Here is a 25019-nt window from a genome sequence, read left to right on the forward strand (position 1 = left end):
AGTTCAGTGATGTATGATGAATCATCATTTATAAGGTATCAGCTTAATTCCCTTGCCCAGTTTTTTTATTCTCCTTGGAAATTCTTCTGTTGGAATACTAATTAAGAAATAAAATTATGCTTGTAAATGTATGCATCATGCTGGTGATATCAATTGTTTGCTCTGGGCTTGCCAGGTTGTTTCTGTCATCTTGTAATGTCAGAAGGTGAGTCACAGCTGTGGCATGTGCAGAAAACCCAAGGACACATTTCTATGAGCGTCTGTACCAGAACCTGTCAGGTCTGTCATGACTGGCAGATCTGCGCTGTGTCAAGTGTAAAATAGACTTCTGCATGGAAATGCCACTGGAGTTGGGTTTGTGCCTTTTTCTTCTTTGAATCAGAAGAGTCATGGTCTCACAGAAGAAGTCAAGAGACGTTTGCTCCATTCCCTGCCATTCTAGCTCACATCTGGCAGCCATGTCCCAAGAGGGGCAAAGCCTTTGCCTCTCCCCTCAGTGTGCTCTCAAGTCTTCCTGTCAAAGAGGGGAGTTGCATGTGTGGTGGGGGAGAGGGCAGAGTGCTCTGAGTGCCTTCCCTCCCTGCCACCATGGGTCTCTGCATCTGGGGAGCTCTCTGGGTGGCAGCAGTGGTAGGGTGGGATACATCCAGTTGCCTGGAAAGCTGGGACCTGACACAGGTCCCAGTGTCCCTCATTGGTCTGTAGACATGACAGCCAGGAACCGTGTATTTCTGAGTACATCAGGTCTCCTTAGGTCTTAATACATGATGGAAAATCAATGAATCCTCATTTATTTGCCCTTGTTATTAACACTCAGCCAGCTGTAAGCCATGGCTGCCTTCACCGGTAGAAGGACCAGGCTGTCTGGTTAATTTGGCCGTTGTCCCATTTCCTATTAAACCATTTGGAAAGCTTTTTAACCTCGACTATCTCAAAACGGACATTTCTTTATTACGGCCATTGTTGGAGGTCAAGGTTTAGGAGGTGTTTGCTCGGAAGTGGAAGGTGTGCAGAAGGCGTGAGCAGCACTTTACTTGGTGATGCTCATTTTAAGGCGGATGAGTATAAACCAGGGCTGTAAATTCTCTCATAAATACTTGAAGGTGGGAACAGAAGTAAGTTTTCCTCCAATTCCCATGGGAAGAAAAGATTGCCAGGGTTCATTTTATGGCAGAATTCCACCCCTCGTGTACACAGAGTTTGGCCACGTCTGCTGGTGGGGCAAGGGCTGTGAGAAAAACTGCAATCACTGTGTGGCAAAGCAGTGCTCTTCTGATAAACCGTTCATGTGGGATCATCCACAATGTGGCTGAGGATAATAAAAAAAAAGAAAAAGGAGGGGATTTCCAAAATAAAACTCTGTCCAAAGCAAAATGGCTGAATTTTTTTAATTACAGATATTATAGACCACACACACACACAAAAAAAAAAAAAAAAAAAAAGGAAAAAAGTAGTGTGAGACTAATGAATGAGCTGCGTTTGACAAGTCAGTGTTCAGATGTGATGGACTTTGTAAGGTGGCTGAAGATCATGGCCAACTCCAAGACCTTGGTTTACCAGGGCAGAAGGTGGGTTACCTTTATGCTGGAATTACAGCAGTGTGCTTGCATGAAGTTTTTGCTCAGTTAAGGTGACGTATCATTAGAGAAGAGTCTTGAGCACGTGTTCCCACTCAAATTCCAGCAAAATACACTTGTGTGCGCATCTCACAGGAGCACAATGCTGTATCTACAACATTGGTGGACAGGGACAATAGATGTTGTCTACCTGGGCTTGTGCAAAGCATTAGACACCATCCTGCACAACACCCTTGTCTCTAAACTGGAGACATGGATTTGATCCCAGGCACACCTACAAGCTGGGCAGAAACATGATTGACAGCAGCCTTGTGGAGAAGGACTTTTGGGTGGTGGCTGGCCAGAAACTCAACATGAGCCAGCAGTGTGGACTGGCAGCCCAGAAAGCCAAACAAATCCTGGGCTGCATCCAAAAGAGCATGGCCAGCAAGTGGAAGGAGGTGATTCTGTCCCTGTACTCTGCTCTGTGAGACCCCACCTGTGGTGCTGCATGCAGCTCTGGTGCTCCTGACATAGGAAGAACATGCAACTGTTGGAGCAAGTCCAGGAGGCCACAAAATTGATAAGGGGACTTGAGCACCTGCTCTATGAGGACAGGCTGAGAAAGTTGGAGCTGTTCAGCCTGGAGAAGAGGAGGTTGCATGGAGACCTCATGGTGACCTTCCAGTGTCTGAAGGGGGCCTACAGGGAAGCCAGATAGGGACTCTTCATCAGGGACTGCAGTGATAGGATGAGGAATAATGGGTACAAACTGTAAGAAGGGCAATTTAGGTTAGATAGATGGAAAGAAATCTTTACTGGAACAGGTTGCCCAGTGAAGTTGTGGATGCCCCATCCCTGGGACTGTTCAAGGTCAGGTTGGATGGAGCTCTGAACAGCCTGATCTGGTGGAAGGTGTCCCTGCTCCTGGCAGAGTGTTTGGACCTAGATGATCTTTAAGATCCCTTTCAACACAAACCATTCCATGATTCTTTCACCTCCCCAGTGCTGGCTGTAATGAATCTTTGCTGCACCTACCTCATTCTCAAACACAACACTTAATTTTTCAGCAACTCATTCATCATCAGGCATGGCCATACCATGCCTTACTTTTAAAGAGTAGAAGAAGCAGGTGCATGGTTAACAGGAAGGCTCACAATGACACTCAGGAAGATTCAAATAAGAATATTTGAATTAATGGTGGGAAGCATTAGAAAAATCTGTTGTATAAACAAGGTCCAGGAGTATTGTATCCTAAGGTAAACAATGTCTCATATACTTTTACAAGGAACAAAGCCAAATGAAATTATAGTTTCAATTGAACCTTAAACCATAATTTGACTGATTAGATAAGGAAATATACATTAAAACTTTTAAATATCCCTGTTGTCATTGACAAGGAGTTACTGAAAGTTTGTACAGCATCTTGAAGGATGGTATGTTTGCCCAGGTGATAATTATTTGAAGTAGATGCGATAAATAAGTTTGGTAGATTGTTCTGCCAAGTTTGGCATATTCAAAATTTTTGAGGAATTTGACTCAGTGCCCTCTGTTGACCCTTCAGCGACCTTAAATGATCACATTTCAAGAGTGCCCCCCCCACACACATAATTACATGATCTTGCAAGCAGTGAGGAGTTTTCAAAGAAGGAAGTCCTGTGATGCAACTTGCCAGAAGAGTGGCTCTGACCTTGTCTGGCACAGAAAAAAATATGAAATTAGGAATAAATGGTTACTAATGCTGACATGTTCAGGGTTCTCTTCTGCAGAAGAGCAGCAGCAAACTTTCATTTTAGGGATCTGAGAGGTGCAGAGGGAAGTCACACAATATGAGCACTTAGGCACAGCAAGTGGACCAAGTGCCTGCAACTCACTTGGTCTTGGAGAGAAATCTGGGGTGAGCTCAGGTCAGTGGTAAAGGCCTTCCCAGAAGAACCAGGACTTTTCGTCTAAAAATCGAGTGTGTGGAATGTTGTACCACATAACTTTTTAATGGAAAGGATTGAAGAAGACAACATTCCTGGAAATGTTGTCCTTCCTGAGGACAGAGCAAACTGCTTTAGACTGTAAAGCAACACTTTCTAGCTTCGGTAGGTGGTGGTTGGGCTGGGTGTCTCAGTCCCCTTTCTAAGGCAAGTTTCTTTCTAGATACTTTAACACCAAAAAACAAAGGTCAGCAACTCCCTTGTAAAATCTGACATGGGGTCCTGGGCCATGGGCAGGGAGGAGGGGGAAAAGCCCTGTGGGTTGGGCAGGGACAGCCAGTCCCAGTGATGCTCTCAAAGTCCTGACACAGTCAATGTTTCTACCTGGAGTAGTTTTTTCCAGTGCTGGACCCCCAAATTCAAGAGGGGTGTAGGAAACTGGTCTGGCTCAAGGATTCCAGGATGGCAGGGGGCTAGGAGGAGAGGCTGAGGGATATAGGCTGGTTGTATACAAGGAAGGCTCAGGCTGACCCAATAAGCCTTGGAAAGGAGTTATAGAGGCAGCATAGAAATGACCAGTACTAAACAAGGTAACAGGCACAGTCTGTTTTAGGACTTTCAAGCTGGTCATCAGGGGAAAAATATGTCACTAGGAAGTTAGTTGCCTATAGAGGTGACAGAGTCTCTGGCCATGGAGGTTTTCAAGACTCAGCTAGACAAAACCTCCAGTGACTCAATCTAGTGTTGGTGACCATCCTATCTGGGCAGACAGGGGGATTTCCTGTGACCTAGGGGCTAGTTTCATGGTCACCAGCATCTGTAATTAGAAACTGGTTTGACCTTCTGCCTCCATGTTTAGCAGTTCCCACTAAATCCTGCTGTGCTGCTGAAAGGAGATTCCTCCTTGAGGCACCATGCAGACCTAGGCTGCCAGAGGCTTTTACTCTAATCACAAAAGCCATACTGGACACTTGCATGTGCATTCATAGCCTGAAAACAAATTTATCAAAGGAGAATGGCTCCACGATAGCGAAGTGCTTAGTGAATTTGAGCCTTTGCTGGTTGAGAGGATAGCCAGGTGGGTGCAATGTTAGTGATGGCTCATAGGGCTGGGCAGTGCTGACCAGCTGCAGCACCCAGAGGGATGACCAGGAAACCTGGACTTTGTTTTACTCCATCCCATGGCTACGTGCACCACCACAGTGACCCATGGCCAGTAGCAGCACTTGGCATACACAGGAGACTGTTTGCCCTGGGAGCAGACAACCAGGCAGCCATGCTATTCACTCTCTAATGAAGTTTTTTTGTTTCTGACTGTTTAATAACATTATTAGTTGTTTCAATTTCCCCTTAATGTTCAAGGAAGGATGTCTGTGAGTGGCTGTACTAATTGCCAAGATTTCCTAAGTAGCTCCCTTCATGCCCTTGAAGTCCAGAGGGATTGCTGGTGCTGGGTTAAAGCCTGGGGAAGTCCTGGGTGGGGCATCCCACTCCCATTTGCTGGGGGGAGATGATGCACAGCCTGCTTAGCCCTGCACAGTTTTGCACAACACAGAGGCTCCACTGCACCCAGAAGGGATAAATCCATGACAATGGACATAAGCGAGAGGGAAGGGCAGCAAAGAGTGGTAGTAGGTGCGGCACTGCAGATGGTGCTACAGCTTTTTGTACATTTTGAACCTGTTGCTCAGTCTCGCTTGGCTCAGAGGTCACTATGAGCCTGTGAGAGTCGGGGCTGCCTGTGAGAATTGGGGCTGGGGCTCGACCATGTGAGTGGCTTGGGTCCTTCCTTGACACAAGCAGAGCATCTCTGATTTTGAAGTGAGAGGTGAGAGTCAGACAACTCTGCTTGGCACTGTGACCTGCAGTGTGCAATGTCTGGACAGCAGCCAGGGCTTCGACCCTAATTGTTTCCAGAAAATTTAGCCAACACTGAGGGAGAAATGAGCAGTGCCCCAGGGAAGGATGAGGCATTACAAATACATTTTTCGATGCCAATTGGCTGTTTCCTCATCCAGATAGGAGGTAATTTAAATTATTTGTTTCCTTCAGGACACTCCAGAGTTACGTAATCACAAGCACGATTCTGCCAGGAACCAATGTTGCATGAAAATGCTTCCTTAGAATACCCTGGTGGTCATGGAGTGGAGCATCATGAGCTGCTGTGAAGGACAATTGCCTGGATGCTGTGACAAGGCATGGGTGGGAGTACGCGGGCTTGGTTGCTTTTCAGGGCAAATAGCCACAGATCCCTGGGCTCAAGTCAGTCCCACCATACCTGGAGGCTGCCACTTGACAGATGCATTCAGGGGTGGGACAAAACCTTCACACCTGCCATGATTTCGGTCTGTTCTGGTACAGCACATGAGCCAGATCCCCAGAACTGGTGGGACCAACTCCTCTGTGCAAACCCTGGTCTAGGAAGTTTTTCACTTCCCACCACATGACAATTTCAGTTGCAGTGCTGTCTGGTGGGAATGCGGTGTGGCTCAATGTGACCTGTAGTCTGTAGACTATGTGCATCTTGATGTATATGGACACACACCCACACTGACAGGTGGGAGAAGCTGTTACACCTTCCCTGCAGAAAGAAATGTTACTCGAATACACTGGCATGCAAGTCACTGTTTTCTCACTTAAACATTAGCAACCAAACACATATCCTGTAGGTGGGAAGGTATTCTTCAAGTATTTTCCTTGTTCACTAGAGCTGTTTATAATACATGGATAAACTATTTTATCCCTGATTCAATATTTGTGCTGTTGATTTCCTTGCCCTTACCATTTATTTTTGCAGCCCTCTTTTGCTTTATTTTTCCTCGTACCTTTTCATATTATTTGCTTTAGGTGTAGGCTGTGGGTATGTGTTCACACTGCAATCAGTCAGTGTGGTCATACATGCAAGCAAGTTAATGGGTCAGTGGCAGTAGGGTGGATACAGCCCTGGAATAACTACACCCACCTTGTTGGACCCTTTCCAAACACACACTGTAGGTTATGGGATAGCATGGTGAGGGAGGGGTCCTTCTCCCCATTTCAGGTCTCTGGATGGGATGTGAGGAGAGAGTTAACAGGCTAGGGCCATTCAGACTGCGAAAGGGACTGTGGTGCTTTGTAATAGGTGCTGAGAAGACCCTGAGTTGCATGAAGAAACCTTGTATAATGGAGAAAGTAAGCTGTCAATTATCTCCTCTGCCATGATGATGGGGGCCACAAGGGAAACCACTAAGCATCAAAGCCAAAGGAGCTTCCTCTTCTTGCATTTGGTTGTGGGATTGCTGCCTGCAGGAAGCAGCAGAGGCTAGCTGGCTCATCAGCTTCAAAAAGTGGGCAAATGTTTTTTTAAAAAGCTACTGTCAGGAAAAGATGACATGATGGAGACCTTTCTTTGTAATTTATTGCACAAAATTGTGAAGTATTTTGCCAAGAAGCAGAAGTACCTCATGCTGAGTTGTTTTAGACTAATACATAATATCTTAGCACTGGAACATGCATATTTCAGTGTTTCCAGTGAAATAATTGTACTAGAACTGAGGGTCACGAAGTCATAGTACGGAAATTCCAGGTTCAACGCTCACATGTTCTTGCTCCATATTAGACTGATATTGCAATTTTACCTTTTGCACCTTAGTCAGGAAAGGGATCTTTAAAAATATTTCAATATCATAGCATTTTGGCTTGCTCTTAAAGCATCTCTCTCATTTGTCAACAGCCTAAAACTTCAGTTTTCAGGCCCACAGAACTTCTCTTTCAGGGCAAGGAGAGTGTCTTGCCTGAGTAGCCGTAAGTCTGTGTTTGGTATATGTGGAGGTATGGAGGCTGTTTCATCTGTCTTTGCCTTCTTCAGGAGCAGAGCCCTTGGGTGGTGCTGGGTTGGGCACAGGGTGATACAGTTTTCATTCCTTCTGCAGGTAAATGTCCAAAACCAGTCACCTATATCCCTAACTTATGTCCAAAAATCCTCTTTCAGTGTTCAGTTGGAAGGAAGGAGTTGGGGTTCCATGGCCCTTGTGGGTCACTTACAACTCAGGGTATTCTATGATTTCATGATTCTATGAAACAGTGGAATTTCCATAATAATTATACTGGTATCAATCACTTCTCTGGTATTTGCCTGTGAGAAACTCATTACCAGGTATCTGGGGCCAGATGACTCGGAATCAGTTAAGATCTGGGCTTGGCAATCTTGCATCAACCCCTGACGTCCGAATGCCTGCTACAAGTTGGCTCATGTTGGTTTGGAGGTGAATCTGCCTGCTGGATACACAGGATGCCCTGTGGGCACAGACCACTGTCATGGTCCATAGTCAAAGTATGTGAGTGACAAGTGAATCAAATCAATGCTTCTTTCAGAGTAACAGCAGCACTGGCATGTGAGGATCATTGTGTGGATGTGATGTGTTTCAATACTAGGACATTCCTAAAGACTGAGGTACAGCTTAATGAAATTATGAGAGCAGGACTGACATAACACCTCAAATCCAGCTCAAAAGAGATGGATCAGATCCTCAGCTGTTCTCTAACTGTGCTTTTTTTTTGTCTTTGACACCCCCAAGATTTCTTACAGCTTATCATTCCCTAGGCTGTGATTCAGGCAGGACTCAACACATACTAGGTGGTGTGTGTGGGAGCAGTCCTGCTGTGGTCAGTGGAGGACATCTTCTCACTGTGGTGCCACTCAGAACCTGGACAGGGGCTGTGTCCATGTGTACCATGCCAGATGCACTGCTCACCCTCAGAGCAGACCCATGGGAAGGCTGAGAGGATGAGTTCACCTATCCAGATCACTGAAAAGGGCATCTGTGCTGTTTTTGATCTGTTATTTATTTTGAGTGTTACTCTGACTAGACATAGGAAAAAAGCCAACAAAACAAAAGCAACTTGAAGCCTCAGGTGTTTATGAAAAATGTAGCTCAGTAAATTGCTGTTATAAAAGGCAGCTTCTCATGGGGTTGAAAATGAATGAAAATGTAAAGCCAAGGATTTGTCTTTCCTACTTGGCATGAATACCTGTGGTCATGCTCTGGAAATTTGACTTGTTTTGTCATTTTTGATACACAAAATAAACAAAACCTGAGACAAAGGGCAAGCTTGTAAATAGGGGAGCAGCCACTGGGGAATTTATTTTATTTGTTTGCATTTTATTACCTTCTTGTGTCAGCTAATAAGGTGACCTTGCAATAGACAGATGCAGATAAGACTGACTGCCTCTGTTGTCTTATTTTGCAAGGTCGGAAATAAGTTGCTGAAATTGTTGGGAATAGGGAGATAGCCTGTGGAAGAAAAAGAAAATCTGCTGCTACTGTTAATTAAAGGAGTATAGTTTTGTGGGACAGATTGAAGTGATTAACTGTTATAACTTTATGGGGGTAAAAAAATGAAATTAAAATGGGCTGGTATTTTTCATTGCTTCACCAAGAAGAAAAAAGCCAAGCTGAGCCATAGCCAGCCACTCTGACTGGGAAAGACAGAAGGAGGTTTTCCTGTAAAGATAGAGATCACCTGCTGGAAACATGAAAACACTTGAAACTACATATTTTAAAAACATTCCTGTAGTTTAAGCTGAAATTCCTCTTCTCGGGCCTTGCCAACAACTCTTGGAGAGTATTATAGAGCTAAATGGCCTTTCCTGGCAGGGCAAGCTCATATGAGCCAGGGGCAGAAGGTTGCGTTGGGAGCATGGTACCATGTGCCACATTTAGGTGTAGAGAAACATAGTGGGAACGGGCTAGATCAGCAGATGCACAAAGCAAAAGGAGAACTGAAACCATGCCCTAATGGCCAAACCCGCTCCCTCCCCCCACCTCCCAAAAAAAGGTCAGCCATCTTCCAAGATGGAGTAGGTTCACAGCAGGGCAGGACCTACACATGTATAATTTTTACAATCTTTCCTTGAACTCAGGTTTAAAGTGAGGGTCAGGACATGCACACTGTTGAAATCAAGGTTTTGCAAAACTCCACAGGACTGGAAGTATGACTGTCACTGGTGAATACATGCCCTGCTTCCCTTGCTTACCCTCCAGCACACATCTAGAAAATTTTTTTTCAGAAGCAAAGTGTTACCAACATAAACCTGTTCCTGTTTGCAAAATCTGTAATTTTGCTGTAGGACTATTGTGTCAACACAATTTAAGATGCCTCCAACCAAGCACAGAATGATGTATCAAACAGGTTGAGACTAGATTAGGAAGGTGCTGTCAATGACTTTAGCTGATGTGGATTATTCTTGCTGCAGTTAAGTGGAAAACAGTAAGATACATCATAAATGTTGCATGCATTACTGGTCATGTTGTTGTACTGACACTCTGTGTATACTTTACTTCTTCCCATACTGCTTCTAAACAAAAATGTCTTTCACCCTCTAGGAGGAAGGAAATGCAGAATAAAAGCAACACGGAAAGGTAAATCAGGGCTGCAGTGGTTTTGTCAGTAGTGAAATATGCAGTTGCCAGTGCATTGTCTGGTCCTGAATAGTGGGTGATGCTCCGTCTGCTAAGAACATTGGTGGTTCAGAGGTTCTTGCAGATGTCCTGCAAGATTATGGATGTGTGCTGAACTCTTGGTGCCCTGTGGTGCCCTAATCATGCTCTCAAGTAAGGACACCCAACATACATCTGCCAGCAAGCAGTGACATGCTCAGAGGGTGGCATCTGCTAATTCAGCTCCTCATTTGCACCAAGGAAAACAGTCCTCCTAAAGAAAATACCTACTTACCTAAACCAGTGGAAAAAAGCCTTTGAAGGCTTCCATGAGGAGATCCTCTTTAGGAAGAACTTATATTTAGACATGGCAGCCTTGCAAACAGAATTCTACTTTGCTGAACCCTGAGCTGCTGCCATTGAAGGAGGCGTCAGGAGGCTGAGGCTGCTCCCACAGCTGAGCCACGTCTACATTTCTGGGTGCCTGGGGACATTTTTATCTCATTCTGGACACTGTGGCCATGTCACTGGTGACCTGTATACCACCAGTTCTCCTCTCTGTGGTGTAGACTCATCTCTCCATCTTTCGTGTTACCAAATGCCAGTGGGCCATGTCAAGTTCAACCGTGTCCTAGCAGAGACCTTTGGCAGAGCAGTCACCAAAGAGTAGCCAGCAAACAGCTCCTGTTCCACCATATTTCTTTTTCCTCCTGGATATAGGCTGATTCTCCTCTTTCCCACTCAGTGCTCCTGCTAGGCTATGTCCTTTGATGTCCATCTCATCCTGTGGGGAGGGGGCCAGTGCTAGGATCCTTCAGCTTTTCAACTCACATGTAAAAATGCTGGATTTTAGCCCACATTTCCAAGTATTTCTGTCCCAAATATGATGGCAAAAACCTCATTAACTTAAAAGAATATTAGACTGGTCCTAATGGGGAACTCTATTCTCCTAAGGATTAAATGCTTGTGGGCTTCCTTGTAAAGTTAGCCCTGGAGTTGCAGTCCTGGTGACCTGGATATTAGGGCATAGGTGAATTCTTGTTACTCACCCAGCCTGTGATTTACGGTTTGTCAGTGAAGGGTCTGTCCACTTATCATCTGATTGTGCAAATTCACCTTCCATGTGAGTCGGGATTTAAGTTTCGCTGTTTTTCAGGGTCTGACTATGTGCAGAGGGAGTTGTAGTCCTTTTTTTTTTTTTTCCCGCAGGAACTTCCTTTCTCGAAACACCACCCCTTGGCAGTGGACCTGCTGACACCTCAGAGCAAGGCATGGATAAAAAGGGCAGTCTGTCTTCCTTCTCCACACTCAGAAACAATTGGCAGAGGCTACTCAGGAGCTTGGAAGCTGTTGGCATTGCAAGCATCTCAGGTAGAAACTGACAAGAACCATGTTCAGCAACACTGGTGAGTTTTTAATGCTTGATATGATATGTCAGGTGTGAAGTTTGGCAAGTCTCCTGCAGGGAGGATGGTGGCTCCAGGGGTTCTCACCCCTCTGGCTGCCATGGGTGACACCTTGAGGAAAGAAGTTTTGGTGCCAGTGCTGCTCACAGGGGATCAGTTTGCTCTGGCTGTGCAAATTCTGCTTTTGACAGATTGGTAAACTAACTGCAAGACACAGCTCATTTTTCATCACTCTTCTTCAACCTGTAGACACATGGTTCTGTCAGTGATAATGGGAAGGAAATGCAGCTCTTTTAAACTTGTCCCACATCAATGTTAAAATAATTTCTTTCTTCCAGGCTATGTTATCATGTAGATTACTGCTCTTTAGTGATGGCTGATAGCATCTGATAGAAGTTTCAAAATAAATAGGATTTATTTGGCCTTGAGTTCTCTCCCATGGCTGTCTAGCCTGCCCTGTTGTAAGGAGATCTGCACCTACCTAGAAAGGTGCCTGGGTCACTGCAGCAGCTGCTGAACCAGCACCACTGACCAGCCCAGCCCCAGAATGCCCAAAACCCCTGGGGTTTGGGATGTAGCTAAGCAGATGCACATGTGGGCTGTGTGGTGCCTGCAGGAGGGGAGGGGTCTTTTGACACTGATCTGAGTCCCTCAATTTGAAACCTTTGTACCCTGGGTGTGGATGAGCTGAAGTTTTCCAGGAATCTTGGACAGCAGCATCCTTGGGATGTGATCTCACATCTCTGGGATGTGCATGATGGTTTGCCTGGAGGCTGGGCAAAAATCAGGAGTAAATGCAGGTATCCAAAGTAGGCTCTCTCTTGAAAAGCTGCAGATCCCATCCAAATTCCCTTCTGTCCTTCTGAGCAGCCCTTGTTCCCGCTGAAGCCAGACATACTATAAATACCCTTCTCTATATGGGTTTTTAAAACCCCATCACCTCCTCATCATAAGGAAAAAAGGCCCCACGTATTTACCAGTGTCAAGGCCTAATATGCCCATCTTTGATCAGTGTTCTCTAGAAGCTCTGAACATCTCTCCAGGCAGGCAGCAATGCAATGGGACTTGGGGGTTAGCATAGGAAAGGGCTCTATAATGGATAAATCATGGAACTAGGAGACAAAATACTGCCTTGAATTTTTTTTTTTCTATTAAAAAAGGGAAAGGAATCTGACAGCATTTGAGATTTTGGGTTTGCTTCTGGCCTGGCCCAGGAGTGAGCACAGCATTAGGGTGCATTCTGGGTATACTCAGCTCTTTTGTAAATCATTAATTTTCATGTTGACAAACCAAGGTGCCTGAAGGCAGGTGTGTGGGGGCCCAGCTCTGTGCCCAGGGCAGAAAGCAGGGCAGGAAGACAAAAGCAGCATGTGAGGGCTGCCCACAGAAGACAAGCTGCGGCCAAGCCCCCTTGGATGTGGTCATGGGTGTGCCACTGGCTCACTCTGAGGTATTCCTTGGCACAGGACACTGTGCCAGTCAGATCACAGGGTATCACAGATGTGTTTGCACATGAATAAATGCAGCACAATTGACTGGCAATGATGAGTGGAGACAGGTGTTTGGCACAGTGGTCAGCATGGTCAGGCCATATTCCAGGGCATCTGTTGTCAGTGAATCTTCCCTGTGCATCCTCCACAAAGGTTGACAGCTCTGGTGATGTCCAGAAATGGGATGGATATGCAGTCCCTAAGTTAAGAAATGCTGGAAGGATGGATTTCCTAGGGCCCTTTCCCACAGCTATTCAATGTGTTCAACTCTCACATCCCTTTGCAGCCCTCTCGCAGCACCATGGCTTTCTGGTATCTTCTCAGCCCAACACCAGGGTTTTCCAGAATCCTGGAAGAACAAGGTTGAGCAGCTTTAGTGTTTGGAGTTTTCTTAATGCTGAGGAGGATGCACTTCTTCTTTGTCCTCAAGAGGGTTAAGCAGCTAGCTCCAGCTGAAATTTTTTTACATAAATGCACACACACCCCATTGCGCAAAACACCAACCCAAGGCTGGCAACTGGCATGCAGCAAGCAAACAGAAAGCACTCGAAGATTAAGTTGGTTAACAAAAGATACTGGTCAATTTTATGTAATTAAGATAAATAAGGTTTGTATATTTACTAAGAAGAAATACACAGGGGTAGTAGTCTGGTGGGGATCCATGGGTGTTTGCTCAAGGCTTCAGTCGCTGCACATCACAGGCTTCAGTAGGAAGTCTGCTGCTGATTTCAGCCTGCCCTGGGACTAGCCCTACATGTGACATCATCTGATGCCACACCAGCTATCAGCAGTTTCTAGCCTCTTCAGTGTTTGGGACAGCTCTTGTTGATACTCAAATTAACATGGTTGCCAGGTACCATGCAAATCTGTCAAGACATTTGGTGAATTAATCTCTTCAACCATGATGCATTTGACTTGCTAATTTCAAAGTTACCGTAAGCCGTTTTTGCCTCTCCCATGTCTTCATCTGAATCACTCATGAGAAGAGTGCTTATGAGGTATTGTTACTCCCTACTGTTCACACGGACTTCGTCCTTTGAGGATATTTAATGGGCAAGTACAAGACAGAAAACGCTCCCACAGCACAGCCACATTCCAGCATGCTCTGGATTTTCCTGTCACAACTGGGCAACCTGCCAAAGCCTGATGCAGTGACCCCCAAATCTCCATCATCATCATTCAAAGCTGAGGACTGACTTTCTGCTCAAGTGTATCACTGACTTGTGCCTCTCAGAGCTCCACTCCTATGCCACAACCCTGAACCACGAGTCACTGGGCACAGAGATGCTGAGGCTTTTCCTGGCCCTGCTCCTATCCAGAGCTGCAGGAAAGGAGGCAGTAATTTTAAACACTTTCTCTTAAAAATCAGCTGCTATATTGGGAATGAACAGGAGCAAGGCACTTGCAAGGGATTCTTGCTGGGGAGTAAATCTGTGCTGAAGCCAAATGGGAAAAGCAGAAGGTGTCATGAAGGGGTTAGTGCTCTGAGGTGAGTGTTCTACAGAAATCCATCCAGAGCAGGGACAAGCCCCTGCCTTGCCCTCCATCCATCCCTGAGCTGCTGCTACATGATTCTGCATCCTCCTCCATCCATGTCTGCCAAGGGAGTCTGAGCTTCACCTCTGGGTATTTTTAAATTTTTTTTTAATGTTATTTTATTTTATATTGTCTTATGCTAGATGACTTGTTACTCTAGCTATTTTGATGACTCATAGGTCTGAATTAAGAAGAAGAAAACTGTCTTTACTGAGAAAATTACCATAAAGCTCTTCTTTTTCCTTTCTCCTTTTCTCCTAATGTCTTTCCAGAGATGAGTCTGAAGGTTACTGGGATTGACTTTCTGAAGAGCCAGAACACCCGGCAGCACCACACGGATGGGTACAACATCAAGAACCTGGTGGTGCGGCGCGGGCAGCCCTTCCAGGTGCAGATCAGCCTCAACAGGGAGCTGAGGCCTGCCGACAAGCTGTCCCTGCGCTTTGGCATTGGTAAGCAGGAGTCCCTCTGTGGCCACCAGGCAAAGCCAGAGAGCCTCAGGAGATTCCAGCTGCCTCTTCCTGGCACTGCACAGGCATTGCAGACCCGAATGACCCTCACACATATTGTCTTGGGTTTGTTTCTAGGTGAAAATCCAATGAAAAACAGGGGGAGCCTGCTGTCACTGAAACCGGAGCAGGAAGATTTCAATGGGTGGAAAATCTCCCTTGTCAAGAAGAATGGCAAAGAGGTAGAGCCTATGGGCAAGGGGCCCCACGTCCAGTACAGAGCCCATCAGAAGCTACAGAGGAAAGCATCCTCATACCCATGTCCTGCTTTCCCTTAGTCCTATGGTTTTACGTGGACAGTGGCCTTGTCCTGCTTGGTTCATTGCTACCCCATGCAGGGGAGGGTCAGACTTTGCCCTGTCCAGCTGCCTTCCCCTCTTTTCCTGCAGGGACCTCCATGGCCCCCAGCCTTGCCACTCATGCCAGCTCTGTGGCACCATTTTTTTGCCATGCCTGTGGCCATAGTGGGGTGTCCTTCATGCCGTCTCTTCTTGTTGTCTCCTAGTGCCTGCTGTCTGTCACCAGCTCACCCAATGCCCCTGTAGGAAAATACAACCTGCATGTGAAGACTGGCACTAACATTTATAAGCATGAAAATGGTGCCATCTACCTTTTGTTCAATCCTTGGTGTGAAGGTGAGTAGTCCTGCAACTAGGAGTGGTAATTACTCCTACCAGGATTGTCCCAGATGGAGTTTTGCTTCATATTTTCCTTCGTATTTTCCTTATTTTCTTACATACATTGCTTTTTCCCTGTAAAACGCTGTAAGCAATATCCTCATGGAGCCAGTGGGAAGCTGGGCAATAGCAATGAGCCAGCTCCTCACTGGATATTCTCCAGTGCCAGGACGTAGAAGGACATCTATCTGTCACATTTGTTTGCAACTCTGCATCATCCTTCTCTGTTTCCCTGAGCCAGCCAAAGATTAACTGAGAGAACTGAGTTGGCTTAAGATCCAGAAAAAAAATAACCAGAATAAAAAATTGTGTAGTTGGTAGGCATCAGTTCCCCAGTCTCTCTGCTGTCTACCTAGTGCTCTGCAGTGTTCAGAAATAAGATTTTTGCAATAATAAAATAGTGGTCACGAAGCAACAGGGGGAAATTAAAGATTAGTCTTATAGGAAACTCCTTCATGATAGGAGCAAAAAAAAAATGGGAATGCTTCATGATCATCCGTTGGTGTGAATGTTGCAGATCCTTGATTATCCCAGTTTAGCTTTCCATGGACAATTTCATATAGAGTATGGAAACCACCTGATATCTGAGGGTTTGGGATTTTTTTCTCCAGATGATGTTGTCTACATGGCCAATGAGGCACAGAAGAAGGAATATGTGCTCAACGACACTGGCTACATCTATGTTGGGTCTGCGTACAGCATCTACAACAGACCCTGGAATTTTGGGCAGGTAAAGCACAGCTGTCTTGTCAGTCCTCTTACCCTTCATCCTTTCGGCATGAAGCTCACGAGTAGCTCAAAGTGCTGGAATGACCCTGCCAGCTTCACCTGCTTAGAGTAATCTGTGTGCCTACATTTGTTCCCCACCCACAGCTGGAGAACAGGGTTTAGTGGTACATTTATGGTCAGGTCATGTGAGCCCCTGGTAAAGGATGTGGAAACTAGGGACAGGGTATTTCTAATTGAAAAAATTCCCATAAGGTAATTCCTGCTCTCATGTAACTGTAGGTGTTGTTAATCAGCTAATGAGACAATGGAGAGGGCTGATGGGGGAAAAAAATCCACTTACCTGTTGCATTATAATTGAGAATAAAAAAGGTAAAATTACTGGCAGAGGTTATCACCTTTCCAGTGGTGCCTTCACTGACAGCTGTGTGCAGGACACAATCAGCCACTCTCTCAGGAAGGGTGTTCCTGCACGTTGCCTCTGAGATAACTCCAGAGGACCAGAATGTCAAACTGGCTTAGGCTAAAGACAAGAGGTGGATGTCAGAGCAGATTTGCACCCTGTAGAAAGCACACAGGCACCCAAGCAGAATATCCTGCACCCTATGCAGACAGAAATCCCCACCAAAAATGTTCAAATCTAGGCTTTTTTCTGTTTGTGTTTTTTTTTTTGTTTTGTTTTTTTTTTTTTGTTTGTTTTGTTTGTTTTGTTTTGTTTTGTAAGTCTACAGTTTTTGCAGGATATCTGCAGAATATGTATCTGCAGAACACATAGCCCAGCCAAGGTGCTCACACTGTTGCCTTCACACAAAAGGGGCCAAAGGGCATCATCTGTAGGGCTGTGCCTTTCCTAATATTTATTCTGCTGTTAAGCAGTGAGAATTGATATTAATATTCTGACAAGCTTCATTGGCTCAGATGTTTGACATCTTTCTGAACTGGACCTCAGGGAGACTTATCAACAATTGCTAATTAGGAATCTTTGCTGTAATAATTAGCATTTATGTACCTTTCTTTTTTTCAAGGTTCATTTTGTACCTATGTTAATAGACTACATATCAGCAGAAATCTTAAATTTTCATTACTCTTGTGAGTAATTTGCAGAGTTGTGGGGAGGTGACGTTGGTGACTTGTGTGCACAAGAGTAAAGATTACTGGAGACACGGGATTATAAAGATTATAAAGACATGGGAGACAGGTTTGTCTTCCAAGTCTGGGTTTCATTTTAGCCCTTCTTTGGAGAGAACAACTTTGGGAGGCCTCACAGCCTTGGAAATTCAGTATCATAAAGGAAGTTTTGCAGTTAGAGCTAGTCATACGTTTTCCTCCAAGTACATGTTTTGCAGTGACAAGCAAATTCTGTTTTAGAGCGACATATAAAAATATCTCTATTTTCTCCCCAAAACAGTTTGAGGAATTTATCTTGGATGCTTGCATGTATCTACTAGACAAAAGCAAGCTCAGTCTGAATGATAGAAGAGATCCTGCAAATGTGTCCAGAGCTATGTCTGCTTTGGTAAGCCTCTCTCAGTGAAGTGCTTTGCCCCTCCATATCTTCCCTCCTCTTTACTTGCTCTTCTTTCCCTGGGACCATGACCACCATTTCAGGAGGTATCTGAAATAAATTCCTTTGGGAAACTGCAAGCAAAGAGACAGAGGCATTTTTGGGCAGAGGGAAGAGCCAAACAAAAATACAGCATGTCCCCATCTCCAAAGCTTGCAGCTGCCTCTGTAGTTGTCCTTCCTCATTAGTTGTGTTGGTGGGGCCAACACAAGGGTTGTGTTTGGGGCAGGTAACTTCTTGCTGTGCTGGGACCCTTTTGGAGCCCTGTGATTTAAGACACAAATGCAGAGTTAATTTTTACTGCCCTGAGCAGAGGTGCCACCTCCCTTTAGATATCCAGGTGGAGGTTTTCTAACCAGGGGAGCCCCCAGCCAGCACCAGCAGCCTTGATGGGTCCCACATGGCTGTGGAGCACCTGGGAAGCCACAGGGTGGACGGAGACCCTGGGGTTTAAGCCCCACTCAGCCTCATCCCTTTATTTTTCTCCTTTGCATTTGTGTGTGGCCACAGGTTAATGCCAATGATGACAACGGAGTTCTGCTGGGGAACTGGTCAGGAAATTACATCAATGGAACATCCCCTATGGATTGGATTGGTAGCGTCACCATTTTGCAGAACTACTACAAAACCAAGAAGCCGATCCGTTATGGCCAGTGCTGGGTCTTTGCAGGAGTCCTCAATACAGGTGAAAAGTGACTCCTCTCCCTTCCCTGACATCCCAATTACTGTGCTGGTAAGCCAAATTACTGTCCCTCTGGTCAACAGAGGTGGCAGGGTCTGTCTGTAAGGAGATGCTGAGGGAGTCAGGACTGCCCAGCCAGAAGAGAAGGCTTTGGGGGTCTGATCCTTGTGTGTAAATACCTGATAGGAAGGAGTGGGGCACAGACAGGCTCTTCTCAGTGATGCTCAGTGACAAGACCAGAGGTGATAGGCACAGCCTGAAAGGTTCTGTCTGAAGGACAGTTCTGTCTGAAGGAGGTTCTGTCTGAACTTGGGGAAACAACTTTTTTCACTGTGGGGGTGACCAAACACTGGCACAGGGGTGCCCAGAGAGGTTGTGGAATCTACATCCTTGAAGATGTTCAAAAAACATCTGTACACAGTCCTGAGCACCTGCTCTGGAGGACCCTGGGTGGGAAGAGGGGTCAGATGAGAGGATGCCCACTGGTCTGAAGGATTTTGTCACCTTGTATTTTGTCTGTCTGTGCTGCAGTCATGCGTTGCCTGGGAGTCCCATCCCGCTGTGTGAGTACTTTTGATGCGGCCCATGACACGGAGGAGAACCTGAGAGTTGATGTTTACCTAAACGAAAGAGGAGAAAAGCTGAACTCGCTGTCCTTCGACTCTGTCTGGTACTGCCAAATGGGGCTAACACTTCCTACACCCTGTGCTGCCTGCAAAGTGCCCCATTCCCAGCCCCAGCAATTCCTTAGAGAATTTCACTATTGCCTGGGGTTTGTTGTCAGGGAGAGAGAGAGAGAGAAAGCCAGGGGTTTCACATAGTTACCCACAAATGCCCATTAAATCTGCCCTTACAAAAGGATTAAGGGAGGAGATCATGATTCTTTGGGCTGTAACAACTCACTCCTTTTCTTTCCAACCCAAATGCATGCAGGAACTTCCACGTGTGGAATGATGTCTGGATGAAGAGAGCAGACCTGCCCAATGGGTTTGATGGCTGGCAGGCAATTGATTCAACTCCTCAGGAGCAAAGTCAAGGTAGGATTTGCCTAGACAGGCTCTTCTGCAACTCCTGAGGGAGGCAGGGACATTTTGCATGAAAAACATGCTTCCCAGTCAGCAAACCAGGTACTCCCCATGCACAACTTCATGCACTGGGTCAGTGACACTCTAAAGCAGCAGGTCTTACTCCTGCCACCTCAGCCCAGAATGGAAAGAGCAGCATTTCTTGACAGGCAGAAAACCAACTTTGTGGGAATGTGAGTGTTGTTTCAGGGGTTAGAGCACATCTAAGTCATTGGGGTCATGAGCCTGTTCATTGGTAGATGACAGGAGTGGTCACCAAAATTGATAACTACACTCTCTGCACAGGTTCAGGGAATTTGAAGGTGGAAAAAAAACAAAAAAAACACCAAAAGGTTAATCCTCAGGGAAGTACAGAAAGTGGAATATTGCCTAGAGATCAAAAAGGTTTCTGGATGCAGCTGACTTCATGACCTGATAATGAAATTGGCTAAGGAAGAAATTTTCTAACACAATTTTGAAGCATTAGAAAGCAGGTATTCATTACTGCAGCACACTGGACACCTAGAGGATATCACCTCTAATTGGGTGTATCATGAAACTTTACAACAAGGTATTTATTCCATCATGATAATACATATTCATTAGCATGTACTGCCTGGCTAATATGTAAACATCACTTCCAGAATTAATTTGCATGCATCGGCCTCTTACTGGAAGGCCTTCTATGGTTCTGGAGGGTCATCCTAAGGGGTCCCTGGTGGTCATGCTCACTGAGTACCCCCAGCATTACAGGTGACCTTGCCTTCAACTTCTCTTACAGCATGTGCTGTTGTTTCTTGTCACATAACATTGCCACAAAAGCCACTATATTCCTCATTATCCGTTTTTCCACTGTTTCCAGCTATGTTTAGCATCCTGTGTAGCTACTTTTACATTACTTTATCTACTTATTTGAAACACATTGCCCTTGTTTGGACATCATTATGTTCCATTCCTTTTATCAAACCAAGCTGAGGCTTTCTAATGTTAAAACTATCTAAGTGAGGGGAAACATGCAAAAGCTCCTATCAGACTCTGGTCATCTATAAAACATTCCTAATCAGCTGTGGGATAAATGAGAGGTTTTGGAGTTCGCTACTGAGTTGGAGGAGTATCTACTGCTAATTGTCAACTGCCATGGTCACAGATCCCTGCTTGAGTGTGTCTGAGTGTGGAGCAAAAACTGGAATCACTGCTGGTGTTTGGAAAATCAGTTAGTACTGAATGCTCTTTCTAGGTCGTTTCCAGTGTGGCCCATGCCCAGTGAAGGCTGTCCGGGAAGGAGATGTGTATTTGCCCCACGACAGCAAGTTTGTGTACGCAGAAGTGAATGCTGACAGAGTCTACTGGGTCGTCAAGAAGGTGAACGGCAAGGAGAAGTACTTCAAGGTTGGCACAGAGACCCAAGCCATCGGCAAGAACATCAGCACAAAAGCCGTGGGGCAGAACAGGCGGGAAGACATCACCTGGGAGTACAAATACCCCGAAGGTAACAACCCCCATACTCTAAGGTAGTGCCAAAGACGAGACCCCGACCATGCAGGTCACCCCACAGCGTGTTGTTTCGAGGAGAAAACTGCAGGAGTAACTGCACTGGCAAACTCGGTGTAAGGCCTGGAGACCCTCGGGATGCAGCACTGCTCCCGGGCATCCTCATGCCCACAGTGACACCTATAGGCTGCTCTTGGGGGACACCAGCAAGCTAGCGGGCAGTGAAAGAAATGGCCTGAGTGATGAGCCTAGTTGTCAGACTGACCTTTGCTTTATTTCTTCATTCTTTTCCATTTCGTCTTTCCATTTCCCAAACCATATTAGGGAAAAAAATTCCCACATTTCCTCCTCACAGTTTTTATGATCCAGCCATGTCATCCTAGACTGTTAAGCCCTTCTCAGTGAGCAGGGCAAAAATATCAGGCTGAAATATTTCACAGTATCCATCCTCTAAATTTCTCTTCCAGGAAATTCTTCCAGTACAGAATGTTGCAGTTAGATTTGGTGGTAGCATAAACCAAGAAGCTGTCCTGAGCAGAGGCTGGAGGTGCCCTGACATCCTCTCTGCTTATCAGCAAAAGCATAAGTAAAGGGAAGATAGCTCTGGGTGAGGAAACTGAGATACATATGTCACTCTTATTTTTCTTCATCCAGGCTCCAAAGAGGAAAGGATGTCTATGCAAAGAGCTTACAGCTTTATACGTCCTTTGGGATTGACGCCTCGTTCAGGCTATGCTTCGACTATACAGACACTAAGTGGGAACACCCAGCCTTTGGTCCCGAAGGAGCCAGTCACCAAGACTGGGCTCCAGCTTGAGATAACCAATACAGAAGCTTTGCATCCTGGCAATCCCCTTGAAATGGCCATCACAGTGAAGATCTCTGCTCCTGGGAACTGGACCGTTGACCTTACTGGCTCCTGCCAGCTGCAGTACTATACTGGAAAAGTTCAGGCCAATCTTGGAACTATCAAGGAAACCATCAATCTTGAAGGCACATCTGGTAAGCACAGAAAGCTTGCTGTGTTCTGTAGACTAATTTACTGTGGCAGTCTGGGATTTGTACTGGCTTCAGTATAGACCAGTGTATGGCTCTGTACTTTGTGAAGAGCAGAAATTGCCTGCCTAGAAACCTACCTCCCTCATAACTGCATTTGGAAATCCCAGTTACAGACTGGGATCCCTCTGCAGCAGGGACCAAAACATGAAGGCCTTGCTGCAGCTTCAAGGAGGTGGTTAGAAACACATTGCTGAGGGCAGACAGAGGTTTGCATGGCATGAGCGAGATGTGCTGAAGCATCTCTCTCCTATCCTCACTGTTTAAACATCAAAGATGTCACCACAGGCTTTGCATGCATCCATGTGGATCAAATCCCTCACGGGATTTTGATGGCTAGAAATTTCAGTATTTTTTGTATTTGTGTTTGCCGCTCTAATTTGAGTGGTGGTGATGCTGGTGAGAGTTGTTTTCTGAATTCTTTGCCCAATCAAATTCCCAGTTTGTGACTGCCTGCCTGGCTGATCCCTGGACCTGTTTGCTGCTGTGCTTTGCACATCTTTGAAAAACCTGGGTTGCATTTTTGATTTCAAGCAATGTAACTGAAATTTGCTAAACAAGAGATTAATGAGTGATAAATAATTAACAACCCTTGCTGACTCCAAGCATGAATCACTCAAAAAAAAAAAAAGTCTTTGCTGCTGATGAGTACTGAGTGTTTTCACTTATATACTGTTGCTGTCAAAATGCAGTACGGGAGGACACACAAAGGTATCTCCATATATACATGCATACATATATCCACTTAGGAAAAAGGACAGGCATTTTTGGTTTTATTCCCAGAAGCCAGGAAGCTTTGCAGCTAAAGCAATACTCAAGCACCATCACTGCTGACTTTGTGGCTTTTCTGAGCCTCTGAAAGTTGTCCAGGCAATTAAAGATAAAATCTGAAGTGAAAGGAAAGCAGCAATTTTATAGCAGGCAGAGAAACCCTCGAGGGTGCAGGCTTAGATGTACTCAACCTCCTGCTCCTCTGCCTTCTCCTGAGTGCCTTGGCATCCAGGGATGAGGGCTGCTGAGGTGCTGCATGTGAGCCAAAGCCAGTGCTTGTCTGAGCAGGGAGATGGTGGGACTCAGCCACCCTTCCCATGGCCTGCATGTCCCAGGTACCACCCACCCATCCAGGGCTTCCCCCCGCAAGGACTAGGCCTGAAGGGAAAGCAGGATGATTTCAGCAAACATGGCTTATGCCACACACTGGGACGCCAGCCACCAGAACTGACTTTGTCCCCCAATTCCTGGGCGTTTGATGAAGCATCCAGTTATGTTTTCTTTCCTGCAGAGATGCAGATCCCCCTGAAAATAGCACCTGACGCATACATGAAGACACTGTCCTCCGTGGAAGATGAAGTGCTCATCCTTGTCACTGCCATTGCTGAGGTCAAGGAAACGAATGACAAACTCACTAAGGAGAGTTCAATGAGATTTGAGTATCCCCCCATCACTGTCCAGGTGAGGCAGCTGCCAACTGGGCTCCTGGGGGACAAGGGTTAAAGCTCTTCTCACTGAAGCACCATGGTGGTGGTAGCATTCCCAGGGGGATCTTCCAAACAGCTATCTCCTGGGATGCTCAGTTCTTTGCATCTTATTTGGATATTCAACATTCATTTGAAGGTTGAAAGCAGCCATGAAATGGAAGTTTTATTATTGCCTCATTTAAAGGGGAAAGGAAGGGTCTGCTGGAGGGAAGGGGATGGGAAAGGACAGTTCGTACAGGGCCCATCTCCCAGCCCACAGCTCTCCCTCCTGAAGGAAAAACGTGTTGAGAAACCAGTTGGGAAAACACACTGCTTCGGGAGGGTGGAAAGGATATGAAGGTGTTATCCTCCACCATGATGGTGGTGAGCAAACCTGCAGCAACTCTGGAATCTTTATTACCCTCTAATCCCCAGTCTTTGGGTTTGTTTCTCTCTTTCCTCCTCTGCCAGATGCCAGAAACAGCCAAACTGTACAATGACTTCACCTGTGCATTCATCTTCAAGAACAAGCTGAATGTGACCCTGGAAAACTGCAAACTGCTGGTGGAGGGCTTGGGCATATTTAAGATGACAACGTTTGAGCAGGGGTAAGGAGATGAGCCAATGAAATAACCATGGCAGGACTCTGCTATGTTTATTATTTATTTTTTGAATATCCTTGAAGAAGCAGTTAGGGGATTTGGAGTAAGAGGGACCTTTGCCAGCTGTGTTTGAAACAGCACCACATTTGGCCAGAAAGATCCACAGCAGTTGGCTCAGGGCAGACGGGCATGACAGGAGATCCCCCCTGCTCCTGCTGTGCTGCCCAACAAGTATGAACACAGCTGCTTCCTTCAGAGCTGAATTTGGTGTTTCAGCAGTATGGGGAAATCCGGGGAAGGTCCCCAGCATCACTGGGACCACCAGGAAGTGCCACCATGCCAGACCCCATTTGCTGCACACTGGTCATGAGGGAAGGGAAACACCCACCCTAAACCCATGCAGTGACTCTTTCTTTAAGTGAAATTATTCAAAAGGGGCAAATAACCCTAATTTGTGCTGGGACTATTTTGGTTTGTCCTTAGGGATATAATGCCTGGCAGGATCATGAAGTCTGAAATAATATGCACTCCGACAAGACTAGGAGAGAAGAAAATCGTAGCCAAGCTGATCTCAAACCAGATCAAAGGAATCTCTACTGAGAAGGCCATCACCATCACTGAGTAGGATCGGTGCCTTTTGCAAACACTGGCCTTGCTAAATGTATTGCATCATTTGGCACTTCTTCCCCTCTTGATTGCTGCACAGTACTTTTTAAAGTAAAGAGCAAAAATGCCATAAAGCTAAGCAAATTAAACTGGCTTAAGGGCGCAGTTGCATTGATTGCAGTTGATTATGATTCAATAAAGGTTGTGAAAAATGACTGTGTTAATTGGTTTCATGATATTGTCACACTGGGAT

At 45.7% G+C, this 25019-nt stretch overlaps 1 protein-coding gene across 1 annotated transcript; it reads left to right on the forward strand.

Annotated features, from left to right (window-relative positions):
• The first annotated feature begins 11290 nt into the window (after positions 1-11290).
• Positions 11291-24785, forward strand: TGM4 (transglutaminase 4). The gene is made up of 14 exons (XM_062497040.1): positions 11291-11306; positions 14605-14784; positions 14920-15023; positions 15347-15476; positions 16130-16248; positions 17653-17760; positions 18319-18493; positions 19022-19160; positions 19424-19527; positions 20792-21043; positions 21700-22047; positions 23384-23553; positions 24030-24166; positions 24644-24785. The coding sequence occupies exons 1-14, from the start codon at positions 11291-11293 to the stop codon at positions 24783-24785; spliced, it is 2124 nt and encodes a 707-aa protein (XP_062353024.1).
• The last annotated feature ends 234 nt before the right edge of the window (positions 24786-25019 follow it).

Source organism: Cinclus cinclus, chromosome 1 (genome assembly GCF_963662255.1).
Source record: "Cinclus cinclus chromosome 1, bCinCin1.1, whole genome shotgun sequence".
In the NCBI taxonomy this organism is placed as follows: Eukaryota; Metazoa; Chordata; class Aves; order Passeriformes; family Cinclidae; genus Cinclus; species Cinclus cinclus.